The 27,602-nt window shown below is 34.2% G+C and overlaps 1 protein-coding gene across 2 annotated transcripts in view; it reads right to left on the bottom strand.

Moving 5' to 3' along the window:
- The window catches only part of DYNC2H1 (dynein cytoplasmic 2 heavy chain 1), a 171,613-nt gene that overhangs the window by 105,480 nt on the left and 38,531 nt on the right, over positions 1-27,602 (bottom strand). For both annotated transcript variants that reach the window (XM_082774619.1, XM_082774620.1), the window contains 22 exons: positions 26,649-26,908; positions 25,624-25,870; positions 24,605-24,756; positions 23,475-23,619; positions 22,368-22,470; positions 20,698-20,865; positions 20,437-20,561; positions 18,990-19,238; positions 17,699-17,807; positions 16,820-16,933; positions 15,878-16,020; positions 15,373-15,454; positions 13,043-13,197; positions 10,983-11,120; positions 8,360-8,473; positions 6,205-6,365; positions 5,917-6,040; positions 5,248-5,369; positions 4,506-4,592; positions 2,330-2,456; positions 871-1,012; positions 226-335 (listed from right to left, as the gene is read on the bottom strand). In XM_082774619.1, coding sequence (XP_082630745.1) covers positions 226-335; positions 871-1,012; positions 2,330-2,456; positions 4,506-4,592; positions 5,248-5,369; positions 5,917-6,040; positions 6,205-6,365; positions 8,360-8,473; positions 10,983-11,120; positions 13,043-13,197; positions 15,373-15,454; positions 15,878-16,020; positions 16,820-16,933; positions 17,699-17,807; positions 18,990-19,238; positions 20,437-20,561; positions 20,698-20,865; positions 22,368-22,470; positions 23,475-23,619; positions 24,605-24,756; positions 25,624-25,870; positions 26,649-26,908 — 3,177 coding nt within the window. The remainder of the gene's footprint in view (positions 1-225; positions 336-870; positions 1,013-2,329; positions 2,457-4,505; positions 4,593-5,247; positions 5,370-5,916; positions 6,041-6,204; positions 6,366-8,359; positions 8,474-10,982; positions 11,121-13,042; positions 13,198-15,372; positions 15,455-15,877; positions 16,021-16,819; positions 16,934-17,698; positions 17,808-18,989; positions 19,239-20,436; positions 20,562-20,697; positions 20,866-22,367; positions 22,471-23,474; positions 23,620-24,604; positions 24,757-25,623; positions 25,871-26,648; positions 26,909-27,602) is intronic.

The following is a 27,602-nucleotide window of genomic DNA, read 5'->3' as shown; positions in this document are numbered from 1 at the left end:
AGAAAACCATAAAAGCAGAAAAATAAAAAGGATGTTCTTTCACTATATATTTTCCTTTTGGTACGGAGTACCCAGAGTTAGATAAATATTTGTTTCTCTGTGCATGTTTTATGGTGCTAATAAAACAATGAAAATGAAATTGTTCAAAATTCCAGAAAGATATCATGTTACTGAAATTTGTAGAAATTGAAATACTTCTAAGATAAGATAGAAAAGCAAGTTTACCTGCAAGATAACAAGAGCATTTTCTATTGAAAGGTCATCTGAAGGTAAGCCTTCGCTTTTCCAAACTAACTCCTCACTTTCTGTGCACAGGAACCGCCGTAAATCAAACTCTGATAAATGAAAGATCATAAGTTTGTGCTAATATTTATAACTTGCACATTTTAAGCCTTCATCACTTTATATACAGTGGAGAGTCTGCCTTAAATCAGTGCAGGTCTGTTAATTGCCCTTACATTATTTCTTGAATGTACTGCTATTTTCTATCTGATGTTCCCAAAAAAAAATGGTGCTGTTAACACAGACAGATAAAAATGATTACGGAAAAACAAGAAGCATTCAGAACCCATAGGCAAATTTCCAACATTTAATGTGAATACTTTCATTCATATAAACTTTACTTTTTAAGCAAGGGCTATGGAACAAAATCTTAAAAATATATATATAAGTAGTTATAATCTTAAGAAATAACAGAATAATCCTAAGAAATAGTTGTATCTGTATGTACAACTACTTCTTGAATAAAAATTAATGTTGTCATTTTTCAAATGGGGACACGAAGACAAAGGGGTCTGTTCATCAGAACTCACTAGCATTTCTCACTTTCTCAGTCAAGCTGACTTACACACCCACACCCACACAAATTACTTTCAAGGCCTGCTGATTTGGTCCATTCATCCAATCTGGTTTTCCTCTGATCCTCAGGAGCAGCAGAAAGATAGGTAATAAATGCAGCTGCTAACTGAGCTCTCTTAGGCAACGTAGACAGTTCATCTGTTATCTCTGACACCTTCAAAAAAAAGAAAAATTACAAAATGTGTATTATAAATAAAAACTATGTTAATATTTCTCATAATTCATTTAAAAGTCAGAGTTACATTTGTCTGCCATTAAGAATACAACTGAGAATGAGTTTCTCTCATTGCATTTAGAGTATCTGTATTTAGCTAACTCACTGCAAAATATAAGTGAAAATATAAGTGAAAATGTGAGGAAAGTTTTTTTTAGCTCTCAGCTACAATGTGGACAGATGTTTCTAAGAATTTAGCTCCTACAAACTATGGATTTGATGAACACTTCAGGTTGTCACTTGTGAGCAACTGGATAAATCATAACATTGTAAGAAAAATAAGAATACGTGATCTTATAGTATCAGCTAGTGAATGCTACTCATAATACGTATGTACATACCAAATACCGTACTCAGAAATTTGATTCACTGAAGACTCACAAGATAAAATACATTTAACACGTATCTTTGAATAAGCTACCTGCAATTTACTGCCTATGCTTTGAACTATTCTAGTATTTTGGAATAAAAATACAGCATAGCAAAACAACATAGAAGACTGCCATAATTGCCTTGAAAAAGTAATGTCACCTTTGCGTCTAATCAAACTGACTTTAAAAATAATAAAAAAAAAAGCTTACACACACAAGAAACTTTTTACTACTATCTCCTTATTTTAAAGGGAGACGAACAAAGCATTTTCAGCACTAAATAAAGCACCATCTTCTACATAGGATGAGTACCTGACTACCACCCACTATTCTGCTAGGTATGCTAATATATCTACACCATACCATTAATAGAGCAGGATATACTTGTAACGAGAGGGATAATGTACCAGGGTGAAAAATGTGAAGGGTCATTTTTAGAACTCAGGTTCAAATATGCCCAGACCTTACTGCAGCAGATGGAGTATCTAAAAAACTACTTGCAAAGGAAGATCTTCCCTTTCCTTCAATCCTGCTGGTCATCCTGTGAGAGTATTCATCCAATACTAACTCTAGATCTTCAAAATGAAGGCATTCAACCTAAGGTAATTGTTTATGCTTTTTCTAATGTCAATGAAGAGACAGGCAACTGTCTCTCAGCGGGGATATTTATCCCATCTTAAAGTACCAAAGAAAGCTAGGTATCACTTTCTGGAGGTGGCAGCTATTTTCAGCTTATACGTATCTTGGAGTTTTCCTTTTCTGCTTCTGACTGAAGAGTTGTGTCCAAACGGTTGCCAATTTCTCCCAAATATAACATGATTTCACTTTAAAATAGAGTTATCAACATATCAGCTATAAGAAGTATGTTATGAAAATTTTCACTAACCTGGGTGCTCCATCTTTTGTGTTCCCTATCAAGTTGATTTATCAGTACCTCTGCAGCTTTCAATGTTTTCTGAGCTTTACTTAGTTCTGCTTCAAGTTTTGCTGCTTCAGTTGTTCTACACTGGAACCTGTAAAACAATTACTGTTTAAAATTGCTGTCACAAACTACTAAATTTATGGACAGTTACTTCAAAGGCAGCTTAATTGACTGAACTTGTGAATCCCTCACTTATAGTTCATGAAGAATACAACAATTGTTCTTTATACCGTCTTCTGCTCTTTGGTAAATGAGCTTGTTAGACTTTCCACTAACAAAATTTAGATACACAGGTATAGACTATAAGGTCTGAAAATCATTCCTTCATCTACTTAAACAGCATGACTTTATTTTAGTGGTTGATGTTTTGTTCTGCACATAGTCAGGACAATAGCAAACTCAACAACATGCTACAAATCTGTAACTCTTTGGTAAATATTCTCCTCTAAAGGAGAATATTGTTTAACTGCTAAATTTAAAGTTCAATACACAGTACTCTATTTTGTGAACAACTCTAAAATAGGAATATGCCCCACACAACAAGCAAGGTTTGGATATTATGTTGTAACGTTTAACACCTTAATAATTTAATACTTATTTACATTAGGATAACTAATGCATTTAGCACATAATCAAAGCTTTTAAAATTAATGTATTTAATTATAAATAGATACAGTATCTGAGACATTGTTATACATGTTCAGTTGAATGAGAAGAAGAATTGTTTGGGTTGGAAGCAACCTTAGAGATCACCTTGTTCCAACACCCCTGCCATGGGCAGGGACATCTCCCACCAGACCAGGTTGCTCAAAGCCCCATCCAGCCTGGCCTTGAACACTTCCAGGGACGGGGCATCCACAGCTTCTCTGGGCAACCTGTGCCAGGGCCTCGCCACCCTCTGAGAAGAGAATTTCTTCCTAATATCTAACCTAAACCTCCTCTTTTGTAGTTTAAAACCATCACTCCTTGTCCTATCACTACACTTCCCGATAAAGGGTCTCTCCCCACCTTTCTTGTTAGGCCTCCTTTAGATACCAGAAGGCCACTCTAAGGTCTCCCCAGAGCCTTCTTGAGATGGACAAGTCTGGTCCTAAGAAGACACTGAAGTCATCTCAGATTTAAAAGGTGAGACACACACCACTCTATTTTTGACATCTGCTGTGTCTACACTGGAGGCTTCCAACTCAGTAGTAAGAAACAAGTACTTTGAAAGAGCATTCCATCTGATCAATGAGATGAACTGCTGCAGATAGCCTGAGTATGGCTTCTTCTGATTTACACATCTCACAGTACAGAGAGTTACATTTCATAGAAACAGAGAATCATAGACTGTTTTACGTTGGAAGGGACCTCTGGAGGCCATCTGGTTCAATCCCTGTTCAAGCAGGGACACCCAGAGCCAATATCTCAGGACCACATCCAGGTGGCTTTTTAAGATCTCAAAGGAGGAGACTCTATAGCCTCTATGCCAGTGCTCCATCACCTGCACAGCACAGAAGTGCTTCCTGGTGTTCAGACAGTAAGTACGTCGTGTTCCAGTTTGTTCCTTTTGTCCTAGCACTGGGCACGACTGACAAGAGCCTGTCTCGGTCTTCTTTGCACCTTCCCTTCAGGTATATATTGACATTGACAAGATGCTTCGCAGAGCCTCCTCTTGTCCAGGCTGAACAGTCCCAGCTCTCACAGCCTTCCCTCAGCCCCTCAGTGGTGCTCCACTCCCTTCATCATCTTGGTGGCCCTCTGCTGGATGCTTTCCAGTATGTCTGTCTTTCCTGTAACGGGGGCCAAGAACTGGATGCAGTGTGGCCTCATCAGTGCTGAGCAGAGGGGAAGTATCACCCTTGTCGATCTGCTGACAACACTTTGTCTAATGCAGCCAAGAATACTATCAGCCTGCTTATCAGCAAGGGTATGTTGCTGAATCATGTTCAACTTGGTGTCCAACAGGACTCCCAGGTCCTTTTCTACAGAGCTGCTTTCCTGCTGAGTGGCCCCCTGCATGTACTGGTGACTGGGGTCATTTCTCCTCGGGTGCAGAACTCTGCACTTCTCCCATTTATTTATAATAAATATCATTATTCATACTGTAAATTCATCATTTTTTTTTATTTATATCTTGAAATAAACAAACACAACATACTTATCTTTCAGTTCTGATACTTTTTGACCAACAGAGTTCAGAAGATCTTCCAACTTCTGTTTTCTGCCTTCAGTTTTCTTGAGATTACTGAAAAATATAATGCTTATTTTAAGAATATGCATCTCGAAAAAAAAAAAAAAAAAGGTGGGGACTGTAGCAGAAAAATTGTTTATATACAGATAGTCCAGAGATAATTCTTGTGATTTGTATTAATAAAAATCTGTTTTCATGTTTAAAAGTTTTGAGTAATTCTTATCACATATCTTTGGAAATGCAAACCAACCACATACAAGTGTATTCTTAAAGATCGGATCAAATTCTTCCAATATTTTATTTTAAGACAATCGGTATATATTTCTCAAATTACAGATGGTCATAAGAATATTTCGTATCTTTGTAATTACAAGGAGAAACCGACAATGATTAGTAATGCCTGAGGAAAAAAAAAAAAGAGGAACCACACTTCTTATAGCATAGCTTTTGTTGACAGAGTACATTTTAAGCATATCTGCAATGTTCACTTCTCACAGACATATTTCAGCATAGATTGGTAACTAGTGATTGGCAAGAAATACATGTATATACATGTATATGTTACACACTTTTTACTGTCTCAGCATGAATATTTTAATACTTGTTATTGAGCTACAGTTTCTTATTTTTAACTAACTTGAGTCCTCTTAAGTCTCTCCTGCCAACACTGGAATTGAGAACATTTATTCTGAAATAGTGTCTAACTCACGCTTCCAAGCCAGCCTTTTCTTTTTCCAAAGGTTGAATTCGTTCTAGGACATGGGAATACTGGACATTGGCATTTACCCAAGCAGCCAATGGAGCAGCTGCAGCACTGGCTCGTTTAGCGTTCTGAAAAAAAAAATCAGTAACAGTAAAAAGCAAGTCCTTTAAATATGATGTACATGAGAAATACAAGATAAATAATTGCAACAGATTTACCGCTTATCAACTTTAATATGCCAATTAGCCAACTCCTCTCTTAAACTTATCTTTTATATTGTTACTAAGAGATTATATTGTAGGCCATTAATCTGTGTAAAGAAAATAATGTGTATCTTTACAACTGTGAATCTCCACAGGAGATATGAAGTTCTAAATGAGTGCAAACTCATTGTGTTCCTTCCCAGGGAACAACTGTCCTCTTAAAACTAAGGAACTAGTATTTAAGGATTCTACTAGCCAGTGAATTAGCTACTGCTAATAGTAGCATATAGCTACTCCCAAATTTGGTCTCAAAGATCACCAATATATTAATTGTCATTAACTCACTTTTTTTTTTTTTTTAAACTGCATGTAATGTTAAGACTCTTAAGAGTTTTTTTGGTGATGGTGGTTGTTTTGGTTGTATTTTTTTTTGTTTGTTTATTTCATTTTATGTAATGCAATAAAGTATTACCTTAGGATCAAAAGATGATCTGTTTTTGTAAAGAAGCTCTTCAACGCTCTCTCGGATTTCTTTTGGAATGTTACGGGCATCAAAGGTTGCTATGTCCTCCCTCACTCCTCTTTTGGCCAAGAAACTGTAAAAGTATTAAATAATTAAGTAAAGAAAACACAAACGTTCAAAAGATTATTTCCATATGAAATATAAAGAATTCTGCACACACATCATTCCCGAATATAACAGAAAGCATTTCATATTGCAAATTATTGTCTAAGGTTGAAGCTTAAATAAAATCCTCACCTCTTCATGCTCACCCAGGATGTATCAAAAATCCCCATCAGCCGTAAAACTCCTTCTAGGATGTCTCTGATTATGTCAGGGGGCATACGTAATGACCGAATTTCTGACAAAGACTCTGGTTTTATATTTCCAACTGCTAACTTAGCTTCATTAACCAGTGGCTTAAAACATAAAAACATATCAAAAAACGTATGAAGATATAAGAAACTGAAAGTTTGCCATTTTGGCTTTTATACATTTTCATTTTAGCATTAAATATTTCATTACCTAACTAAATACTGTTGATATGTATTCATGTACACAAGTTACTAAAACAAAAATGCTACCTGTGATAAGTACGGTTCTATATAAAACACATTTCAATCCTGACATTCTCTAAATTTACATTCAACACTGTATTTCATAAATATTTGTATATAATACCATTAATTATATTTGTTCTTCCACTGCTTAAAAGTTCATTGTGTTGTTGGTATGGTTTAATAACGATGTCAATTACTGTTTACAAAAGCACCTAAGAATATCTATGTACAAGAAGTACAGTCACAAGAGCTTGCTCTTTTCAGTAGCTAAGCAAATCCAGGCACCTTTTACCCTTACCAACAAAGCCAAAAAATAACGAGGAAACAGAAGTTAAGGAATTATTAAAGATTGTGCACACTCTGCACATCTTGCATATTTATCAAAGTCTAGAAAAAGGGTTTTAACCAAATCCTTTAGTTCTATGTCACTTTAATAGAATCATAGGATCACAGAATGGCTTGGGTTGGAAGGAATCTTAAAGATTATCTAGTTCCAACCCCTCTTCTCAGGCACAGAGGAGGGGATCATTGGTCTGTAGCTCCTTGGCTCCTCCTTTTTACCCTTTTTAAAAAGTGGAGTGATGTTTCCATTTTTCTAGTCACCAGGGACCTCAACTGCCACAACTTTTCAAATATGATGGAGGGAGGCTTAGCAACTACATCAGACAGTTCCCTCAGGACCCAAGATGTGTGGCATCAAGCTCCACAGACTTGTACTTTCACTGCAAAGACATAATCCCTTGGTACCTATGATATTCAAAAGTAAAGAAAAATAATTTGCTGTACTTTTTTCTTATTGTTTAGTACAATTTTAAAATGGATGGGATGAAAAATAGAGACTAAAATCAATGGCTCGAGACACATACCTCTACCAAAAAAATGATGCGTAAAAGCTGTAAAGTCTTTTGAAGAACAGTGTGCAACAGAATCACAGAATGGTTTGTGTTGGAAGGGACCTTAAAGATCATCTAGTTCCAATACCCTTGCCGTGGGCAGGGGTGCCACCTACTAAATCAGGTTGCTCAGAGCCTCACCCAACCTGGCCTTGAACACCTCCAGGGATGGGGCATCCACAGCTTCTCTGTGGCAAATTGTGCCAGTGCCTCACCAATCTCTGAGTAAACAATTTCTTTCTAATAACTAATCTACATCTATCCTCTTTTAGTTTAAAACCATTACTCCTTGTCCTATCACTACACTACCTGACAAAGAGTCCCTCCCCAGCTTTCCTGTAGGCCCCTTTAGGTACTGTAAGGTTTCCCCAGAGCCTTCTCTTCTCCAGGCTGAACAACCCCAGCTCCCTCAGCCTGCCTACATAGAAGACCACCCTTGACCATCTTCATGGCCTTCCTCTGAACTCATGGTGCTCTGGGACCCCCAGCACGGGGGTCCCATACGTCCATGTCCTTCTTGTGCTGGGGGTCCCAGAGCACCATTTCCCTTCAGCTCATAGTGCAAGCTTTATCATATTACCAGCTTCATCAAGGAGAATAAATACAGTACGTCTAAAGAATAGATTAGTAATTCAAAAATATTCCATTAGGTCTGCAGAGATCAGCTGTAGTACACCATGGCACCACAGAAATAGCAACTGGAGTTAAGATTTGACCTGAAAAGTCTTTCATCAATTAAGATCAAATATAATACCAATTTAAATGCCAAAGTGACAATCTGCATTCTGACACACAAAATTAACTGTTTTCTGATACCAAAAGTTTTTTATATTCAAATAATTTAACGCAAAATTTAAGAAATATAAGGATAAATTGTACAGAGTCATTTTGCGTGGCAGAACTTGAATAAGCCAAATAAAATCTCACCACAAAATATTACTTTTCTGTATTAGTTCTTACCTGAACCTCCTTTAATTCATCTTCAATTTTTCTTTTTCTTTCTTCTATTTCTGCAGCCTCTTCTGCTATCCTTTGTTTTATTTTTTCCATTTCTGTTTTTTGCTCACTAGCGCTCTGTAAAAAATAATATCTTTACTTTTCAAATTTACACAGATTTTATCCTACATTTTGTTCTCCTTTCTTTTAGTCTTCATTACAATATAATACCATAATACCAGTCACAAATAGTATCTGAAACTATTCGATAAGAGAGAGATTGTTTCAAAAACATACATAAGCATTAAATACATACATAAGCATTAAATATTAATAAGCATAAGTATTAAGCTTATATTCATGTAACTAAATGATACGGAATAAGCACCTTTTACTTTTACTGCATCTCCTTCTTTACTGTACCACAGACAAGATCTGTACCTGTTTTTTATGTTTATTATACCTTTGTTCCCTTGCCTATGATTCTTCATTCCATATGAAGATGTTAGTCCTTCTCTAAAAGTTTAAGACTGGCAGCCTCTAACATACTTAATACATTTGGGAGTAGCATCATCCTGTCTTTATTTTTGTAGCTGCTCAAATTTCTATTTCTTTCATGACACCACTGAAACTCTCCTTCTCTGTGACATTCATAAAAGCAGCAATTGTTCTGTTCATGCTACAGCCTGTTAGCCAAAAATACTATTGCAAGATTTACTTGTAAAGTTGCATTTATTTGTTTGTAAGGATATTTGCCTGACATCCTACACATATATTATAAGCTGTTTAGGTTTATATCTTTTCTGTTTTCCTGAATTTGTATTGTGCCTAACACAGAGGGATAGCAACCATTAGCCAACTCCAGAACTCCTAAGCAAAAATAAATACCCAATATATAAACTAAAAAAAAAAAAATTTACAGCCTGCGGTAAACATAAAAACAGGAACTACCAAAAACAGTCATAAATAATGGAGGATAAATGCATAAAATAAATATATAATAAAAATAAGTGATATATATATATATATAAAATAAAAATAAATAATAAATAAAATAAATGCATTAAAGTGTAATATTCTAGGCTTAATTCAACTAACAGATGCAAGACATCAAAGCCCATAGTTCATATTTTTATATATTTTCCTGTATGCAATATAGTATTTTAACCAGCAGTTGTTGATCTGAGTTGAACTTGAGCATAAAGTAAGAAATGTATAAAAGCAGAGAAAACACTGAGATTAATAATAATCTTTCTGAGTGCTTAACCTAAGCTATAGACAGTATGCCACTGAAATCCATAAAAGTATGTCATTCTTATCCAGAGAACATTAACTACATAAAACTAGCTTAGATATTTCATGCAAATGTGCATGGACTGATAGCTCTGCGTAAGAAAACCTTAAAATTCAGTTGTAGGTCAAAAGCCTTGCTCTGAAAGAAGATAAAAAGTGCCTACGTATTAAAGACCTATCTCTTACACAAATTGGAACATTTGAAGTGACATTAATATGTCAGAGGGCACCTGTACTTTATGCTAATCTGAGCCACAATTCTATCATAATTTTTCTGATATCCACAGGCCCATCACCCATCATGTTTCATTGCTTTTGGCTTAATCCTCACTTTTGTTCCACAATGTAATAGATGCTGCATGGGTAGCAGATTCCTCTACTGAACAAAAGCAGATACAGGTTTAAAAGAGAAGTCATGAGAAATGGCACAAAAATTCTTTGAGGCCAGCAGTGAATATATACCAAGCCAATCATCACTATTCAAATACATATACAGTAAACAGACAGAGGCTAAAAATATTTAAAAATTGCTAACAGGAAGTAGGCTTGTAAGAATGGAAAGTAATGCACCTTGTAGAACAAATGGTTTGAAAGAACAGGCATTTGCTTTACTGCATATCTCTTTCATATCTCTGCATATCTATCAAAATATCTCTTCTTTGAGCTTATTTATTTAAGCTTGTTTCAGACTTACAAGACTAAACCAATACTAACACAAACAGCGCAATGAGATCAGATTCATTATGGCTTCACCTACATTTATTATTTCTGGAAGTATCAATGTAGAGATCTACTTTCTACACAGTTAGTGTATTTAACTGAGAATGTACTACAAAATCACCTCCTCAAAGAAAAGGTCTACCCCTGAGCTGAAGGATAAAAATTTCAAGGAGTGAAAAACACTACACAATTACTTAACTTTATCTGAGGTTAACTTCATAAGACTGAACCTCATGAAATACATACTTTATCATAGTCTACAAATTCAACAGGATTTTTTACTTAATTAGTGCTACTTGTCGGTGTTTTCTTGAAAGTTCCTATTTTTAAAAAGCATCAAAAAACCTATCAGTTTGGATTTATGATCTTCTAGGAAACCTTACAGACTGATCTACAGCAGTAAATGCTACTCAGAAAGTGGTAGTGTTCTCTTCTTACTCAAGTTCAGACCTGATTTAAGGTCCTTTGTTCTGTTGCTGCAAATTTATTCATACCCCAAGGCTCATGCAGTCCCTTAGGCAACTTCTTGTAAAAGCATCACGTTTAGCACTCCTTAAAAAGAATACCAAGCACAGGCAGCTATGGAGATGGAAAACAGAAAAGCATTTATTTTTTTCACTTGATATGATCGTACCTGCATAGATACTGTAATTTCCTGAAGAGCAGCATCAGCCTCATCCTGCTTAGTTTTGAGTAGAATGCTTTGTTCTCCGGCTTTTCTGTTCAGTTCATCTACAAGGGCTTTAGCTTCATTCAGCTTTGAAACACCTGCCTATAAAAGTTTATAAAAAGCAATTGCTTAGCAAGGAATTTTAAGTGGATTTAAATGAATTTTGGTTAGAAATAATACATACAGACTAAGAGTGATGTAAACTAACATAGTTCATTTTTAATTTCTTTATAAAAAGATGTGTTTAGTTCTCACCTGTAAACTTTGAGTCACAAATAACCCATTCTCTCTCATGTTCTCAAAAAACACGATTTACTTTTTAATTATGTCAATAAAAAATTCAACAGATTTTAGGTTCATTTGTCATGTTCAACTTTTCATAAAATTTATGTTCCACATCATCTCACTATTGTTTACATTTTCTTAGTATTAATTAACTAATTAATTAATTAATTATAGATTATTAATTAATTAATTAATAATCTAAATTTAGATTAATTAATCTAAAAGGAGAGTTGACAATCCTAGATGTGTCAGTTTAAGGTCTTTTACTACATCCAAAAGTTGAAAATGAAATCCTCAAAACAACAAAGTTTTAAAGGATCAGCAACTTGAACCCAATTCTTTTTTTTATTAAATTCAATAACATTTCGGCTGACTTACATTAACTTCACACAATTTTATTTCCTATAATAGCAAATCTACAGTAATTAAACAAATTGAAACAAACTATATTATTCTATTTCTACATAGTTGTATGTTCTCTAAAGAACTTAGATGAACATAAAACAAAGCCTCAACCAATTATGTTTATTTTCTTTATTCACACTTTCTAAATTATGTACTTAAAGAAAAGAGAATTATTTCAACACATCTGAAAAAATATTAAAGATAAAATAAATATTTTATGTAGCATAGACATGTAGATGATTACTTTTCTCTACCCAATTAATTCAACTAGTAAATAAAGTAAATATGTGTTTGTTACAAACAAATCAGTGCTACTTCCTTAAAACAAAAATTAAGAAAAAAACTTCCTATCTTTCTATAAATATAAAAACAATTTATATCACTACAAACTTAAATTCTTTGTTAATATGCTTACTATGCAATTAGTAAGCTATGGGAAAAAAATATTAGCAGACAGAATAAAAAGAATATAGAATTCAAGGCAAGAAGTTGCAAGTGTGATTTCAGAATAGTACCAGGGATTACTAGGAAAAGGAGCTGAAAGTGAAGGGGAAAGGAAAAAGCCAGAAATATTATGTCCTAAAGCATGGGAGGGAATATTATGAGGGAAAAAGAAAAGGGAAAAACAAGCAAACAAAGAAGAAAGTATTAATGAAAAGATAGAAAATAATTTTTAAAAAATAAGCAAGTTACACATAAAGAACAGTATTAAAGTGACATCTTTGGGTGAACTATATTTGGTCTAGGGTTGCATAAAAGTTTTGATGGGTGGAAAAGTTTGAAATCAATTCCAAAACATTAAATGAGGGCAAAACACAAAAAAAGGAATTTTGGCCAAAGCTACAGAAGTAACCACAACATTACAGAGTTTACAGCTTATTAAACTAGGAGGATGCAAGAATCACACAAATTAAGTTGTTGCAGAGATATAAAGAAAGGGATGGAGTAGGTAGCTACAGGGAAGGAAAAGTATACAAGCAGAGACATAAATTGATCAAAAGATGGATGTGTTGTTTGCAACACAATTCCATAAAATTGTGAATAAATTTAAAGTGCTTGTAAGTCCATTTTACTTTTACAAGAAAACATACCCATTCTGATACATGCTTGAGATAAAATATTAATGAAAACAAGTAACAATTCTAAACCCTAGAACTTCTGAACAGAGATTTCCATTAAGATTCATTCTATTCCTCTTTTAGAGTCACAGCATGAGTATAGGCAAACAGGAGTCACCCCACACAACTGTGTTAGTAGCTACAGCTCATAATACACAAAGTATTTCCAAACGGTATATTGAAAGACTGCATGTTAAAAATGTTTTAAATACATACCTGCAAGTGATTCTGCCTTTTTATTAGCTCTCTTCTTTTACTGTTATTGATTGAACTGTATATGTGAAGGAATGTCATATATCTGCTAGGTGTTGCTCCATACATTTTACATGATTCATGGATTGCCAGAAATGACTTAAAAAAATCTGAATCACCTGTACAAGAGAAAGTGTCATACAGATAATATAATCATTCTTACCTCATATTACAGTAAGGATGAGTAACAGAAGGGTTTGAGATATGAATTAACAACATTCCAAATATGATAGAGAGTCTTTCCATGAAAGCAGTTTGCAGCAGCCAGAATAAGCTTCCAGATGAAAAAGATACAGAACAATTCTTAACCTAAGCACTATCATAGTCAAAGGAAAACAGCCTCTCTAATGGGAAGAGTCAGTACTACACATATCCCTTTAGGGCTCAAATCTTAGATTTGTAACAATGTCTCCTCCAGAGGAAAAAGACTGGGCTTTTTCCACATGATCTGATCTTCAGAAGTAAAAAAAATTAATTCCAGAAAATATACTGGCACCACAGCTTGGACAGTACCACAGGCTACAGTGAGCACTGAAATCTATACAAATAAAAGTAATATCTGCCATAAAAGAAATGAAAGGTTGCTTTTGAATGAATTATGAAGAAATTACTGACTCTCAGACGAAGAAAGAAAAACAGTAGTTAGTTGGGTAGTCAGAAGGTTGATAAAGTAGCTCCTCAACTCACCAGAAAACTGGAAAGAATTAAAATGGTATCACATGTGATCTGCCTTATAAATTCAAATTCTAAGCATAAAGGTGGGTGAAAACCAAAAAATCAAAAATCCCACTCTTGATGAATAAGGAGCTTATTATCACACTGTCTGAATGGAGACTACATGGCGACTACTGCCCAAAGATACTAGTTTAAATCCTTATCTGAAGTTCTAATTATTTGCTATACTCCACTTGGTGTGGAGTACAGGTGAGATTTCTTCTACTTCATCTTCTGTCACTGTGCATAAAGGCAGTTCCCTGATTTATTCATCTCAAGCCTATAAAAATGCAACTTCCAATCATACATAGTGACAAATTAAAAACTTACCTCCTCACAAAAGTTGCTGTTTGATGGTAAAGTCTAATGTTTCTCACCTTTTGATAAATGATTCTGAACGTTCTACTATATTCATGAATTCATACACAAAATCTGTTTCCTTCTCTCTTCCTATATATTTTTCCCTTCTTATGCTCTGCAAAGGTATCTACAACACCATGACTTTTCTTCTAACTCGTTTCCATTTATTGTCAGCAACCAGATTCTCAATGACATTCCTATTCCTTCAACATGTTTAAAATCTGAACACTTCTCTCTAAATTCCAATCCTAAAATAGTATTTCACCAACTTTTTAATCCTTCAATATTCTACCTTATCTCCGTTTATAATTAATAACATATATGTCTGAAATGGGTTTGGTAAATTGCTTTTGTCTTTTATGAGTGACCGCAGTAATATGGTTCTAAACATTGCACCCTCCCTTATAAGAATATATTTTTGTCCTCTGTTTTTTTTTTTTTTTTCCTGTGCATTAGTAACTTCTTCCCATCATCAAGGGGAACACTTATCCTATCTGAATTGTTCTCTGAGGAACCACTTAATTCTCCATTCTATCACCAGTAACATGATGCTAACATCATCATTAACTTTTCCTTCCCTAGTTTTGCCACCAAAGTGTAACCTTTGGTACTGTTTCTGAAATTCACTATGCACAAACCTGTGCATTTCTCCACTATTCCCAAGGCTCACAAGAAAGCCATTAAAATAAACAGAACAGTAGAGTTTAAAATGTGACTTGTTTAGCCCAGAATCACAAAGATTGAGAGGATGGTATCTTTTCAGCTCTATAAACTTCTTCACTGCTAAGTATTCTGAAAGGCAAAGAATTATTAAAATATAATGAACGTTTGGAAGCATGTCTATGCTAATGAAAAAATGAAAACATATAGACCACAAAGTATAAAAGCTTTCAAAATGCCTCAAAATTTGAGGCTTTGAAATACCATCCACACAGAAGGAAGATGCAAAACATAGCAAGTTATAGTTTAATCAGTTTACAAAATTCAGTATACAGAGTGGTTTCTTGTGACAGAGGAGACTACATTTGGTGACTCAGAATGCACTTTCCAAGTTAATATTCCTATGTGAAAAATGCCTCCCATGTGGACAATACTGAAGTTTACGAATATGCTGGCAAAATCCTACTCAAAGTACCTATGCTATTGTCTATGCCCAACAAAGACCTGAGTAAGTGATTAATAAAAAGTTGTAACAAATAGCTGATCCACCAAAATATTACCTGAATGTTTTTTCTTAAGTTCCTTATGTGCTTTTCCAGTCTTCTCTTGTTCATCTGAATCATACAAAAGCATTTCAGGTATCTAAGAAAATCAAAATGATTTTTTGTATGATGTTACATAAAATTAAAATTTGAATTAAAATTAAAAAAAAAATCAATTTAGTTGTTAACCTAAAAAGACTGAAAATTAGAAATGTATTCAGAATAAGGGATTTATAGAATATTTAGAGCCTTCTATAGATCAATTCTACAATTGCCTGCAATACATGACTTCCTGTTATGTCTGGCAGAAGAGCTTTGTTGGCTGTAAGAAAGAACAATTAATTCTCAGAGGACACCTACAACAGCACAAATTTCAAAGATGTAAAAAGCTACACAACAGAAATTAGAGAGTAGCTTAAATACAACTGTTGTGGTTTAAAGGTGTCCAGAATTAAACAATTATTAAGAATTAAACAATGCCTTAGTCTAAGTCTTTAAAGACTTTACACTTTTAAATCTTTACCTTTTTCATACTGTTTTCAGACCAGGTTTCCATCCACAAAACATGACATTTCTTGTACAGTGCTGGGTTACTTTCACAATTTATTGTAAAATTTAAATTGGTAGAATCCATGATCAGTACAACATGCAGATTCTGTTGGATCCCTAAGGAAATGCAACATATATAGTAACTAACAATCTGACTACATGACAGATTTACTTCCAATACAACTGTCCTTCAAATACTTACCAGAAAACAATTTCTGAAAAAAAGGCACTATTACACTACAACACAGCAAGGCAGGAATGTTTACAAATGGAATTTAAATAACTTAATATAGCATTATATATTCTCAGTATGGATATTACAGTGTATTTTTTAATTTAGAAGAGCTGACAGTATTTAAATGGATACCACCAGTTTACATTCCAATCAGTACAAAAACAATTAGAACTAGTTCCAAGGCCCTTGACTATGACTGACAATTTCTGTATTCTTTCAGTCACATTAATTTATTTATTTGTAAACTACTTTATCTTCTTGTTGGTCCAAGAAGAAATACAAATAATTAAAAAACCTATCTATGAACTTACTTGTAAGTACTTAAAATCCAAAGAGAGTTGTAGGTAAAATTGACAAATAGAAGAAAACTCTGTTATGATATACATAACCTAATCAAACCAGAAAACAATGGAGACAAAAGCTTTCTTCCTTCTAATTATTTTCAACGGCAGAATTTACAATACCTTTGTAGAACATTCATGGAAAAAAAAAAATCAGATAGAGGAATGAATTTTAAGCTAAAAGTTCTGTATCCTCACATATCACACTGTAATCATTATTCCTGCCTGGTTTGTAATAATTATTTGGCTGTTCAAAATATACACAAAAAAGACTTAGTAATTATTTTTCCATTATATTGCTTTTGTAACCTTGTAATAAATTATAATTCTGTTCTCTTACTGTATGTGAAATAGTTGAAAATTGGTCCTGTAAATCCGTCTTGTGAAGCTTGATCCTTTAGAGGAGATAGCAATGGTTCTAATTCTTCTGTTTTATACAATCCAGGAACTTCTCCTATATGAAGAATGAATTTAAAACGTCAGATCAAACACACTAGAATTATTCAAATTCATTTGAACAGCTTGCATACAAAATTTGAGTATGGCAGTATTTACCACCATATTTTCATGATTTTCATCACATGAATTCCATCCTTCTTTTCATATCATGAAAATGACCAATTAAATGATAGTAATTCCATTTAACTTAAACAGCCTACTTTGCTAATATTAATGAAATATACTTCTACAACTCATTCGAGCTTACCCAAAGACAGTGATTCAATACTACATATAAATCAAATTAAGTGTTCCTCTGATCAAGGAACAAAGCTAGATAACAAAGTAAAGTCGCTCTTGTTGTTTGTTATTATTTATCACATTGTTACTTTTAGAAAAGGGGGCTTTGCTGATGTTAGTCTAAGTAAATTACTCTGTACAATCTAGCAAAACATTAGGACACCTCTCAATTTTGAATTTGATTAGAAAAAGGGGAATTATAGAGCTGAATACATTATTATTTTGTTATTATATTATTCAAAAAAATGCTTTGAAATAAGTTGCTTATTTTGCAATGTTGAGTCAAAAGCACTCATATTGCAGGGTAGGCTAAAGGATAGCAAAGCAAACTTCAAATCATTTCCTCACTCTAGCCAAGCCTGACCTGAAAGCTAATCAGCTATCTGGTATGGAAATAAAGGTGGAAAACATCATCTAATTCTGCCTTATTGAACCAACTCTGTGTTAAAAGCAGAACGAAATCTTTTTGGATTCATCTCACCTGAAGACAGTAAACTGTTGATCATCTCAAGGAATGTGGAATGAACAAACTGATAGTCTTCGAGGAGCAAAACCACTTGCTGTGCTTCGATGCCAGCAAGCTCCATCACCTACAAGCAGAGAAGGTATTTTAATCTCAGTATACAGAGTACATCTTGTTAATAACAGAATGGCTATAAATCACAGTTTTGTTTTGCTTTGTGTTTTTTCCACAGCATCTAAACTGTGATACATTTACAAAAGATTACTAAAAGATTACTACGTTGTTCAGTTATATGGGATCAAATATAAAGAACAGTCTACCCTAGACGTACAACTTGGTAATATGAAAACAATTAAAACAGACTTTTTTGTAGGGTATATTTATGCCCTAGATGTGACTCATTTCTAGAGTTGCATCACTTTTTGTGGGGGCTTATCTGTAAAGTTTTCTTTAGCAGTTCTGAGCTCCTGTTTCAAGGTTTGCATTTGTTTTTAAACAGTGTGCATCCTTTCATCAATCATTAAAATAACACTTGATTCAGCTACTCTCTTATGAACAAGCAGACCCTAGCAGAGACAGAGTATGAAAACACACTCTCCTATGAAGACAGACTGAGGGAATTGGGGTTCTTCAGCCTGGAGAAGAGAAGGCTCTGGGGAAACCTTACAGCAGCCTTCCAGTACCTAAAGGGGGCCTACAGGAAAGCTGGGGAGGGACGCTTTGTCAGGGAGTGGAGTGATAGGACAAAGAGTGATGGTTTTAAACTAAAAGAAGGTAGTTTTAGATTAGATATAAGGAGGAAATGTTTTACTATGAAGGTGGTGAGGCACTGGAAAAAAGTTGACCAGGGAAGCTGTGGATGCCCCGTCCCTGGAAGTGTTCAAGGCCAGGCTGAATGGAGCTTTGAGCAACCTGGTCTGGTGGGAGGTGTCCCTGCCGATGGCAGGGGGTTGGAATTAGGTGTTCTTTAAGGTCCCTTCCAACCCAAACCATTCTGTGATTCTATGATACATGAAAAAATAAAAATAAAAATCCAACATTTGCATAAGCCTAGAATTATTATGTTCACAACACTCAGAAAAACCGCTGTAGTATTCAAAACAGTAGAGTCTCAGGAAAGTGCTATAAAGAACAGCATGCATTCTAAACACTAAGAGCTTCTAAAAATCTCTTCCATTTAGACCATTGACATTATGCTTTTCCTACAATCTCTCTCTCACACAACACTCCTGTGTCCCTCAAAATTCCCATATTCTTTTCTAAATACACACTTACAAACCTTCAACTTGTAAGACATTGAGTGACTTACGTATTTAAGATCACTTTTGAACTGCTTCAGCTCATAGCCTCTGGAAATTTTGGGAGTAATTAGAACAGCTCCATGCATATGACTAACTAAAGAGGTAACTGTTCGACGACCTACACCACTCCGTCCTGCCAAAAGAAGTGATCCTCCAGGAAAACTTAGCACTCTGTCCACTCTAGACATATAATTGAGGACTTCTTGGAACAGTAAAACCTCTATCTCTTTTTTGTCTCGCCCATAATGAATAACACCCTATTGAGAACATTAAAAAAAAAAGAAAGAAATGAATTAATTGATAATAAATTAACCAGTAAGATATGAAAGCATCCAATATTTAAAAGTTTAAAGAAGAAGGCCTAAGAGGCCACACTAGTATTTATTACAAATAAATTATTTATATGATAGAATTTATATACCTTGTTTGCCCTTTTCCAGCAATGAATAGATACCATTACCTTAGCAACGGTATCATGCAACACCCCCTGCAATGGTATCTCCTAGTATTCTTTCATGTATTGGAACAGAAATCTACCACTGAATTCATTAGAATTAAATAATGGGTCAGAACAAAGTCTGATCTGTGTCTCTGACTACAGATGAATATTAGCAAAACACAGAACGGTGCTTTAGGCAGCTAATTGCTGTGTAATTGCAGATTATGAATTTTTCTACTCAAATACATTTAATAATGGATCCTAAGATTAAATTCAGGCCTCATTATACTCAGCAAAACTTTATCTTCAACGTATTTGTGGAATTGGATTTAAAAAAAAAAAACATACACACACACACACAAAAAAACCCTTTGATTACTGTGGCTACTGAACTTTATCATTTCCTGTATAGTCTATTGGTCACAAGTTGGCAATTAAGGAGAGGGAGCAGCTTCCCATCTAGAAGACCAGTCCATCAAACACTACTAATATGGGACAGATGACCTCAAGGGTCTTATGAAAAATCAATCAACCTAGCAGAGGTAACATGTTTGCATTTCCTCATAAGTTTTATTTTTTATACTTTACTGTTTAAAAACATGTGAAATATCCAAACAATGTATTTGTATCTCTTCAAATAGAAATTATGTTTGCAAATCACAAATTCATAAAGAAAACTTTTAATAAAACACTTTAGTACTCAAACAAACTTAAGTGTACATCAGTGTTTCTCAAAATGTTGTCTATCAGACTGCTGTAAATCCTAACAGACAGCAAATGTGACTGACAGCCATTTCTTAAAACAACCTTGCTATAAGATACTACTGCTACCTCCCAGATAGCATCACAGACTTTCCCTCACTTGACCAAATGTCAGAAATAATTCCTTAACCAAGTCTCCACCCAAGCAGAATCCACCCTAAATCTTATGTCACTTCCTGAAAAAAAAAAAAAACAAACATCTTGGAATCACTGCTATGAATCATTGCTGTGTACATTCTTTAATTTTGTCTCACTTTTTTAATAGTATCTTTCAGGTCTGTTGAGTTTAGTCTGCCAAGTGGTCTCCCATGTGGTGGTAGTGCTTGTCCTGGAGTAGTGAATGCCTCTTGACAAGCTCCCCAAGTTACATAGAAGATATCTGTGAAAACAAAATGAAACACGCTTAAAACATCAGATCCTCAACTGATGCACTATCTAACTTGATTAAGCTAATTTTATTAGGCAATTTCTAATTTAATATTTCAAGCTCATGTAATATACCTCAAATGCTTTACCTGCCATATTGTCCAGAACGTCTGAGCCCCAGTCACTTTGAAACACTTTCATCAAAATATTATCAAATACATGCAGATCTTTCATGCCTACAAGCTTGTCACGGAACAAACGGCATGCTTCATAAGCAACGATTTCCAATACATAGTCTGCAGTTTGTGTAGATGGTCCTACAAAATTTAGATAATGAGAGATATGATTTTATATTTTTTTAAATAATTTTACATTTCTCAAACTCCCATTTCAAAATATGAGATTGAAAATGAGTAAGTGAAATTACATACCAGCAGGAGAGCATCAGTAAGGAAGAAATAAGAGAAAGAATGAACACGTTATAAAGTGGTTTTTAATAAAATTTTTGTGTGTCATTACAAGATAAAATGAAAAATATTTTATTAAAGAAAGTTCTCCAGTTTAGTGCCACCATTCTCATGAAAACAAACAATGTGTTGCACACAAAGTAAAAGATAAAATTCCAGGTAATTAAAAAAAAAAAAAAAGATAGAGAGACTTTTAAAGGGAAACTGAAAGACTGATAATACACATTAAAATAAAAATAAATCCCCCAAACTGTTTGTATTATAAAATGCCACCAGAGAATACAAAGATCTTCACAGAAGAAGGAAGGTGAGATGTGGTACAGTAAATTACATGCCGTATTGTTCATCACTGAAAAAGCATCAGCATTTGTCACCTTCAGATACAACAATGTAGTTTTTAACAGGCTGAGATTGCCCATTTCTTCCTACCGGTGTAGCTTTTCTGACTTCATCCAAGCTCCATTTATACCATTTGATGATCAAATAAAATAAACAGAACACAAGTATAACATTCTTAGCTCTTTTATATTCTTTAAGCAAGCCCTTTATGTAAATCTTTACTTTAATTAAGGTAAGAGCTAAACTACAGTAAGGAGGAACTGCTCATAACCTAGTAATAATGGTTATTTCAAAGGAAAGACAAAGATGAGACTAATAAGAAGCTCAGGCTGGCTATTTGGAAAAGCACACAAAATTGAATACCTTTCAAAATTTGATGCTTTCCAATTAGAAAAAAAAAAAAAAAAAAAAGAACTTTGAGACTGGACTGTAATTATCAAGCATTCCCAAATTGTGAGAATATTTAGGCTTTTATATTGATATTTGTAAGTTTTCATATAAATGATACAGTTTTAAATATGTTTAAGGGTGTTTTTATTCACTTATTAAGTAGGTCATAGATGGCGTGTAGCAGCTGTAGTTCCGGTGACATCACTAGTTCTACACAACCAGCTATAAAAAGAAAAGCATGGGAGGCAAGCCTATGGGAATTCAGAAGACAAGACGTATTCTCAGAAAAAAAATAAATAAATAACTGGGGAATAGGAGGGACACTACAAGATCCTTCAGAAGAAAATGCAAACCCATGCTGCTTACTTCCCTTAATCTACATATAGATGCCACATGTATTTTAATACATCATACTTAAAAAAAAAAAAATAAAAATCTGTACTACATGTTACAGAATGAATTGTTAGACATTTTTCCTCTCTACTGAATAACAGAGTTTACAGTTTAGAAAAAGTACCACAGGTTTACATGTTGCAAATGAAGTTAACAGTAAGACTAACATCAGTAATATTTTAGGCTATTTTAGAACTGCTGTATCAATGAAAATCAAGTAAATGCCTTACCATCTGTTAAATTGTATCTGAATAAACCAAGTACCCACTGAGTAAGAATACATGGTGTAAAAAGGTAATGACTGTGATCATCAACCGTGAATTTTGCTCGTACCTAAAAAAAAAAGGAAGTCATTAAAAAAAAAGTGATATTTTAAAATTTAAAGCACTTGGAAATGTACTTTTCAGTTTTTTTAAAATACCAGGGAAATTAGCCTATTATAGCTACATATTCAGATATCTTATTATTATATTAATATTCATGAATAACAACAATAGAAATTATGTCTTACAGAAATACTGTCTCTTCACCCAGAAAGGGTATTTAAGTTTACAACTGTATCTTTAATGCAAAGAATAACTGCGATCATCACTTATTTGGTGCCAGTATGATGAAATTTAGATTTAGATTTCTTAGAATTCATCAATAATATTATATGAAAATCATGTCAACTGGTGCATGCCAGCCAGTGACTATATCTACATTCCAGTCATAAAGATAGGCTTGGTTTCATGGTTCTTTCTAGATAGGGGCATGCATACATTCTTGGAACATACAGTGAGCAATTACATTCCTCCCCTATCTTCCCCAGTTAGGCTATGCACGTGATTAAGAAAAAGAAGTACTTAAATGTTTTCCTAGGCAGAAGATCCTAAAAATTTAACTGGGAGGATAAAATAAACTTGTGTGCCTAAAAAACAGATTATACAGCCAAAGACAGATGACAAATACACACTTGATGTGTGTAAGGGACTCCACCGTCATATCTCCTATTAGCATTCTTAAAGCTTGTAATGAGCTTGGCTGTTAAAGAACATTATCTCTTGATCCAGTGAGTAGGAAAATAGTATTATCCACATTTTATAAATCAGGAACTGAAAGTGTAGATACTTACCAAAGTCATACAAAGCAAGAGCTCTTACCACTTACTCAGTTTGCCTCTAGTACCTACAAATTTCTTCCAAAAAGTAGCTCTAAGATTGGTATCTCATGAAAAAAACATAAATTTAGATTTTAATACTTATCAACCTTTTTATTCTCTTGTTATAAACCTGATTATTAAAAAATATATTTCTGATTTCTCCATCTCTATGAAAAACAAATTTAAATTTCCATACCTGTTCATATACTTGAACCATAGATCCTGCTAGCTGATGTACTTTTGGTAAAGAACCCCAAACAGGATGATTCTTTAGGTTTTTCTGTAGTACAGGTTCCAAATAGGCACTATAAATAGTTTGCAGTTGGTCTCTCTCTGGATAGCTACATGGAGATAAAAAAAAAAAAAAATTAAAAAATTGCTATGGACTATCATTTTTATTTTCTTTATTAAAAAGATTCAAAATTATACCCACTGTTATGGATATATTTCAATAAATAAGATCTCCATCCAGCAGCTAAGTAACATTATTGCTACCCTTAGACTTTTATAAACACACCTATAAATGTGTTCAGACAAAAAAAAAAAAATCGATTTCTGTAATTCTGTAGCCAAAAAGCACTTTGATAGATGTAGAAAGCACTTTGAAAGAGGCAGAAAGCAGTTTAGTAAAGTAAAATCATCTGATAGGAAACATATTTTAATCATTTCACTACCAACAGGTAGCTACAGATTGCTCCTTAAGTGGTTTCTAATGCAGAGATACCAAACAACACCAAATCATAGAATCACAGAATGGTTTGGGTTGGAAGGGGCCTTAAAGATCATCTAATTGCAACCCCCCTGCCATGGACAGGGACCCCATACAACCTGGCCTTCAACACTTCTCTGTGCAATCTGTTCCAGATTGCACAGAGGGTGCCTCACCACCCTCTGACTAATGAGTATCTTCCTTATATCTAGTCTAAATCTTTTTTAGTCTAGGCCCTCTTTAAATATCAGAAGGCTGCTATAAGGTATCCCTGGAGCTTTCTCTTCTCTAAGCTAAATAATCCCAACTCTCAGCCTGTCTTTGGAGGTATTCTAGACCTCTGATCATCTCGGTGGCTCTCCTCTGGACCTGCTTTAACAGGTCCATGTCTTTCTTATATTGAGGACCCCAGAGCTCAATGCAGTGCTCCAAGCAGAGTCTCGCAATAGCAGAGTAGGTGGAGAGAGTCACTTTCTTCAAACTATGAAGAACCCAAAATGTTAGAAAAGATAAAAGACTAGAACAGCCACATCCTCATAAAGAGTAAATTCAGCAAGGCCCCGTGAACAGAGGTTGTATCTAAGTTCTGAAAGTCAAACCTACTTTCTCATACTTACTCAACTGCACAAAGGCGAACTATAGAAGTAAATCTGGAGGTAAGTTTATTTCTTCCTAATGTCCCTCCAGCAGTCATGGAACCCACAATCTGGATGTTTTCTAAACCAACCCATTCCAGATTTTCATCGTAGAATCCTTGATATGTCAGAACCTTTCATAATTACATAAGCATTTTATTAAAAGAAAGTCAACAGCATAACTTACAAAAAATATTTAGTGACAAGTATACCATTGTTATTACATTATTACATTCTTAACTGTCAGTGGTATGTTCAGTACTGTCATCTTTTTCGATAATAGAGTCTGAAATGTAAATTCTTTACCAATTATAAAATCCTGTAGAGAAAAATGAGTCACGTGCTGTGAGGTCAAGGGAAAAGTCAGTATTGGCTAAAATTGTCCATAATTACTTGGTAACTCTCCACAGAGAAAAGCATCGAACATAAGGTACAAATACAGGTTTTCTGTCTTTAGTAGGAGATTAGAAAGTTTATTGGTGGTAAGAAGGCATTAAGTTAAACCTTACTCCAGCCAGATCTTCAGTATTGGAAGGTTTTATGTCTAAAAGTATACTAGAAAGAAACATATCCAGAAAGGAAATGGATGACACACATGGGTTATTCCATACTAGGCATTCAAAGAAATGTGGAGGAAAAGAAAGGGAATGTGATAAGCAGGAAAAGATATAAAAATCCAGATAAAATTGTTTTTAAATGTTTCATTTGAACTTCCACTTTATCCTGACCAAAGTATTATGTCACATAAAAAACTTACATTGTTGAGCATTGTTTACGTTATAACTCGCTGAGGTAAGCACTGTATTGTTTACGCATAAGCCCAACATAAATGGTATTCTATTTCCTGCTGATATATACTTATTCTATCCGTGTACAAATAAAAATAATGTCAATACAGATGCAGGATGCTAACTCTGAAAATAATCAATGTAGCTACCTACACTAAACTATTTACAGTATACTTAAATCTCTTAATAAATAACAAAGACCAAAGGGTTTACCTGCTGCAGAAAAGCCACGAGAGTTATAGTTCCCCATTTATCAGGTTTGGGTAGATTGATATCCTTTAAATACAAGACAAGCCTTTCACAGTCCTTTGGTCTGAATACTCGTCCAGTGTTTGTACTGATTACAATGCAAGTTTGACTGAGTTTTTGTACAAGATGTTGAGAGGTAGTTTGTGCACTGCAGTGAATGGTAGCAATCTGAGTGGATCGGAGTTGAGAAAATGCGTAACGAAGCAGCATCCTAAAATAACAAATATGTACATACATGTAAGCATAAATAATACATAAATGCATTAAAATACTGGGTAACCAAATATAGTTTACAGCTTTTGAATTAAAATGAATATACCACATACTATATTAATATTAGAGGTGCTGCATGAGGTTTGCTGAATTAAATATTCTTGCCTTTTAAATGGTATAATTTTCCATTCAAGAAAACTAAATTAAAGCAGAATATACAGCTACACAAAATAAATATCTAGTCTAAATATCTTGTATATATTGATCCAACCCATCTAAATAAGAAACCTAAAATAGGCAACAGAATGAGTTCAATTCAGTTGCCTACACACAGGCACCTAGATGAGACCAGGTTATCTCATGTGCTTTTCAGTTGTTGCCCCATGATGTTACAGGTGTTTTAAAAGGTCCTGTTTCACATTTAGAAGTCTCATGCAGATGTCTTAGCTACACAGTGGCAGCTTGAGCTTTCCCTGAATTTATCTATTTGCCACGATAGAAGATTTCATTTCATTGATAAATGATAAATAAATGATATTCTGTAACTAAAAAATAGAAAAAAAATACAACATATCAACAAAACCATTAATACAGCATATAAACATGATAAACCATTAATAACTAAGTAATAAAAATAATTAATGAATAACTAAAATTTAAATAATTAAAGCCATTAATACAACATATACAGCATGATAAACCCATTAATACAACATATTACAAACTTTTTTAAACAGGTAGTGGTATATTTTGCTTAAAATAGCAATTTTTTTTACCCCTTTCCACATCCTTCAGGACCGACAAGAAGAAATGGTTCCTTATTGTTCAAGTCTAGCCAGGGTCTAAAGTAATCTAACCCCCTCTGCATGTCAGGGGTTTGGATGACAGGAAGTGTTTGAAGATTACTGAAATTATCAGCTGTTAAATTTTCATTTTTCTTCAGCTGATATAGCATTAGTTGTCCAGTGTTGGTGTCATAATATGTGTCCAGGGGCTTCCTTGGATTTGGAGGAGATTCTTGTGCCCAAGTGAATATCTTTAAATAAAATAAAATTAAGTAAAATAAGGTTTCTGTTAATTCCATATTCCGAATGACAAGAGCAACAATTTGAAATTCATATAAAGAATGTATGAATAATAACTGTATAAAAACAAGCATTTCATTAATCCATTTTATAATTTTAAGGCTGTTTTTGAAACTGAATTCAATCATATTATGCATGCTTTATGATGAAGACCTTAATGAAACAGTAATATATTCTCTTCCACATATTTCTTTTTTTGGAAATATAAAGAGAATCATCAACTCATTGAAATCTAAAGATATAAAATAAAGTGTATTTAGCAAACCTTTATATAAACTTTTTATTATTATTACCACAGAATCACAGAATTGTCTAGGTTGGAAGAGACCTCAAGATCGTCGAGTCCAACCTCTGACCTAACACTAACAAGTCCTCCACTAAACCATATTGCTAAGTTCAACATCTAAACGTCCTTTAAAGACCTCCAGGGATGGTGACTCCACCACTTCCCTGGGCAGCCCATTCCAATGCCTAACAACCCTCTCAGTAAATAAGTTCTTCCTTATATCCAACCTAAAACACCCCTGGCGCAACTGGAGCACACATCTGGCTCATATTCAGCCGACTATCCACCATCACTCCCAGGTCCTTCTCTGCCTGGCAACTTTCCAACCACTCATCTCCCAGCCTGTAGCTCTGGTTGGG

The sequence above is a fragment of the Aythya marila genome, assembly GCF_965140915.1.
Source record: "Aythya marila genome assembly, chromosome: 1".
NCBI classification, from domain to species: Eukaryota; Metazoa; Chordata; class Aves; order Anseriformes; family Anatidae; genus Aythya; species Aythya marila.
This window is presented reverse-complemented; position numbering and strand designations above follow the sequence as displayed.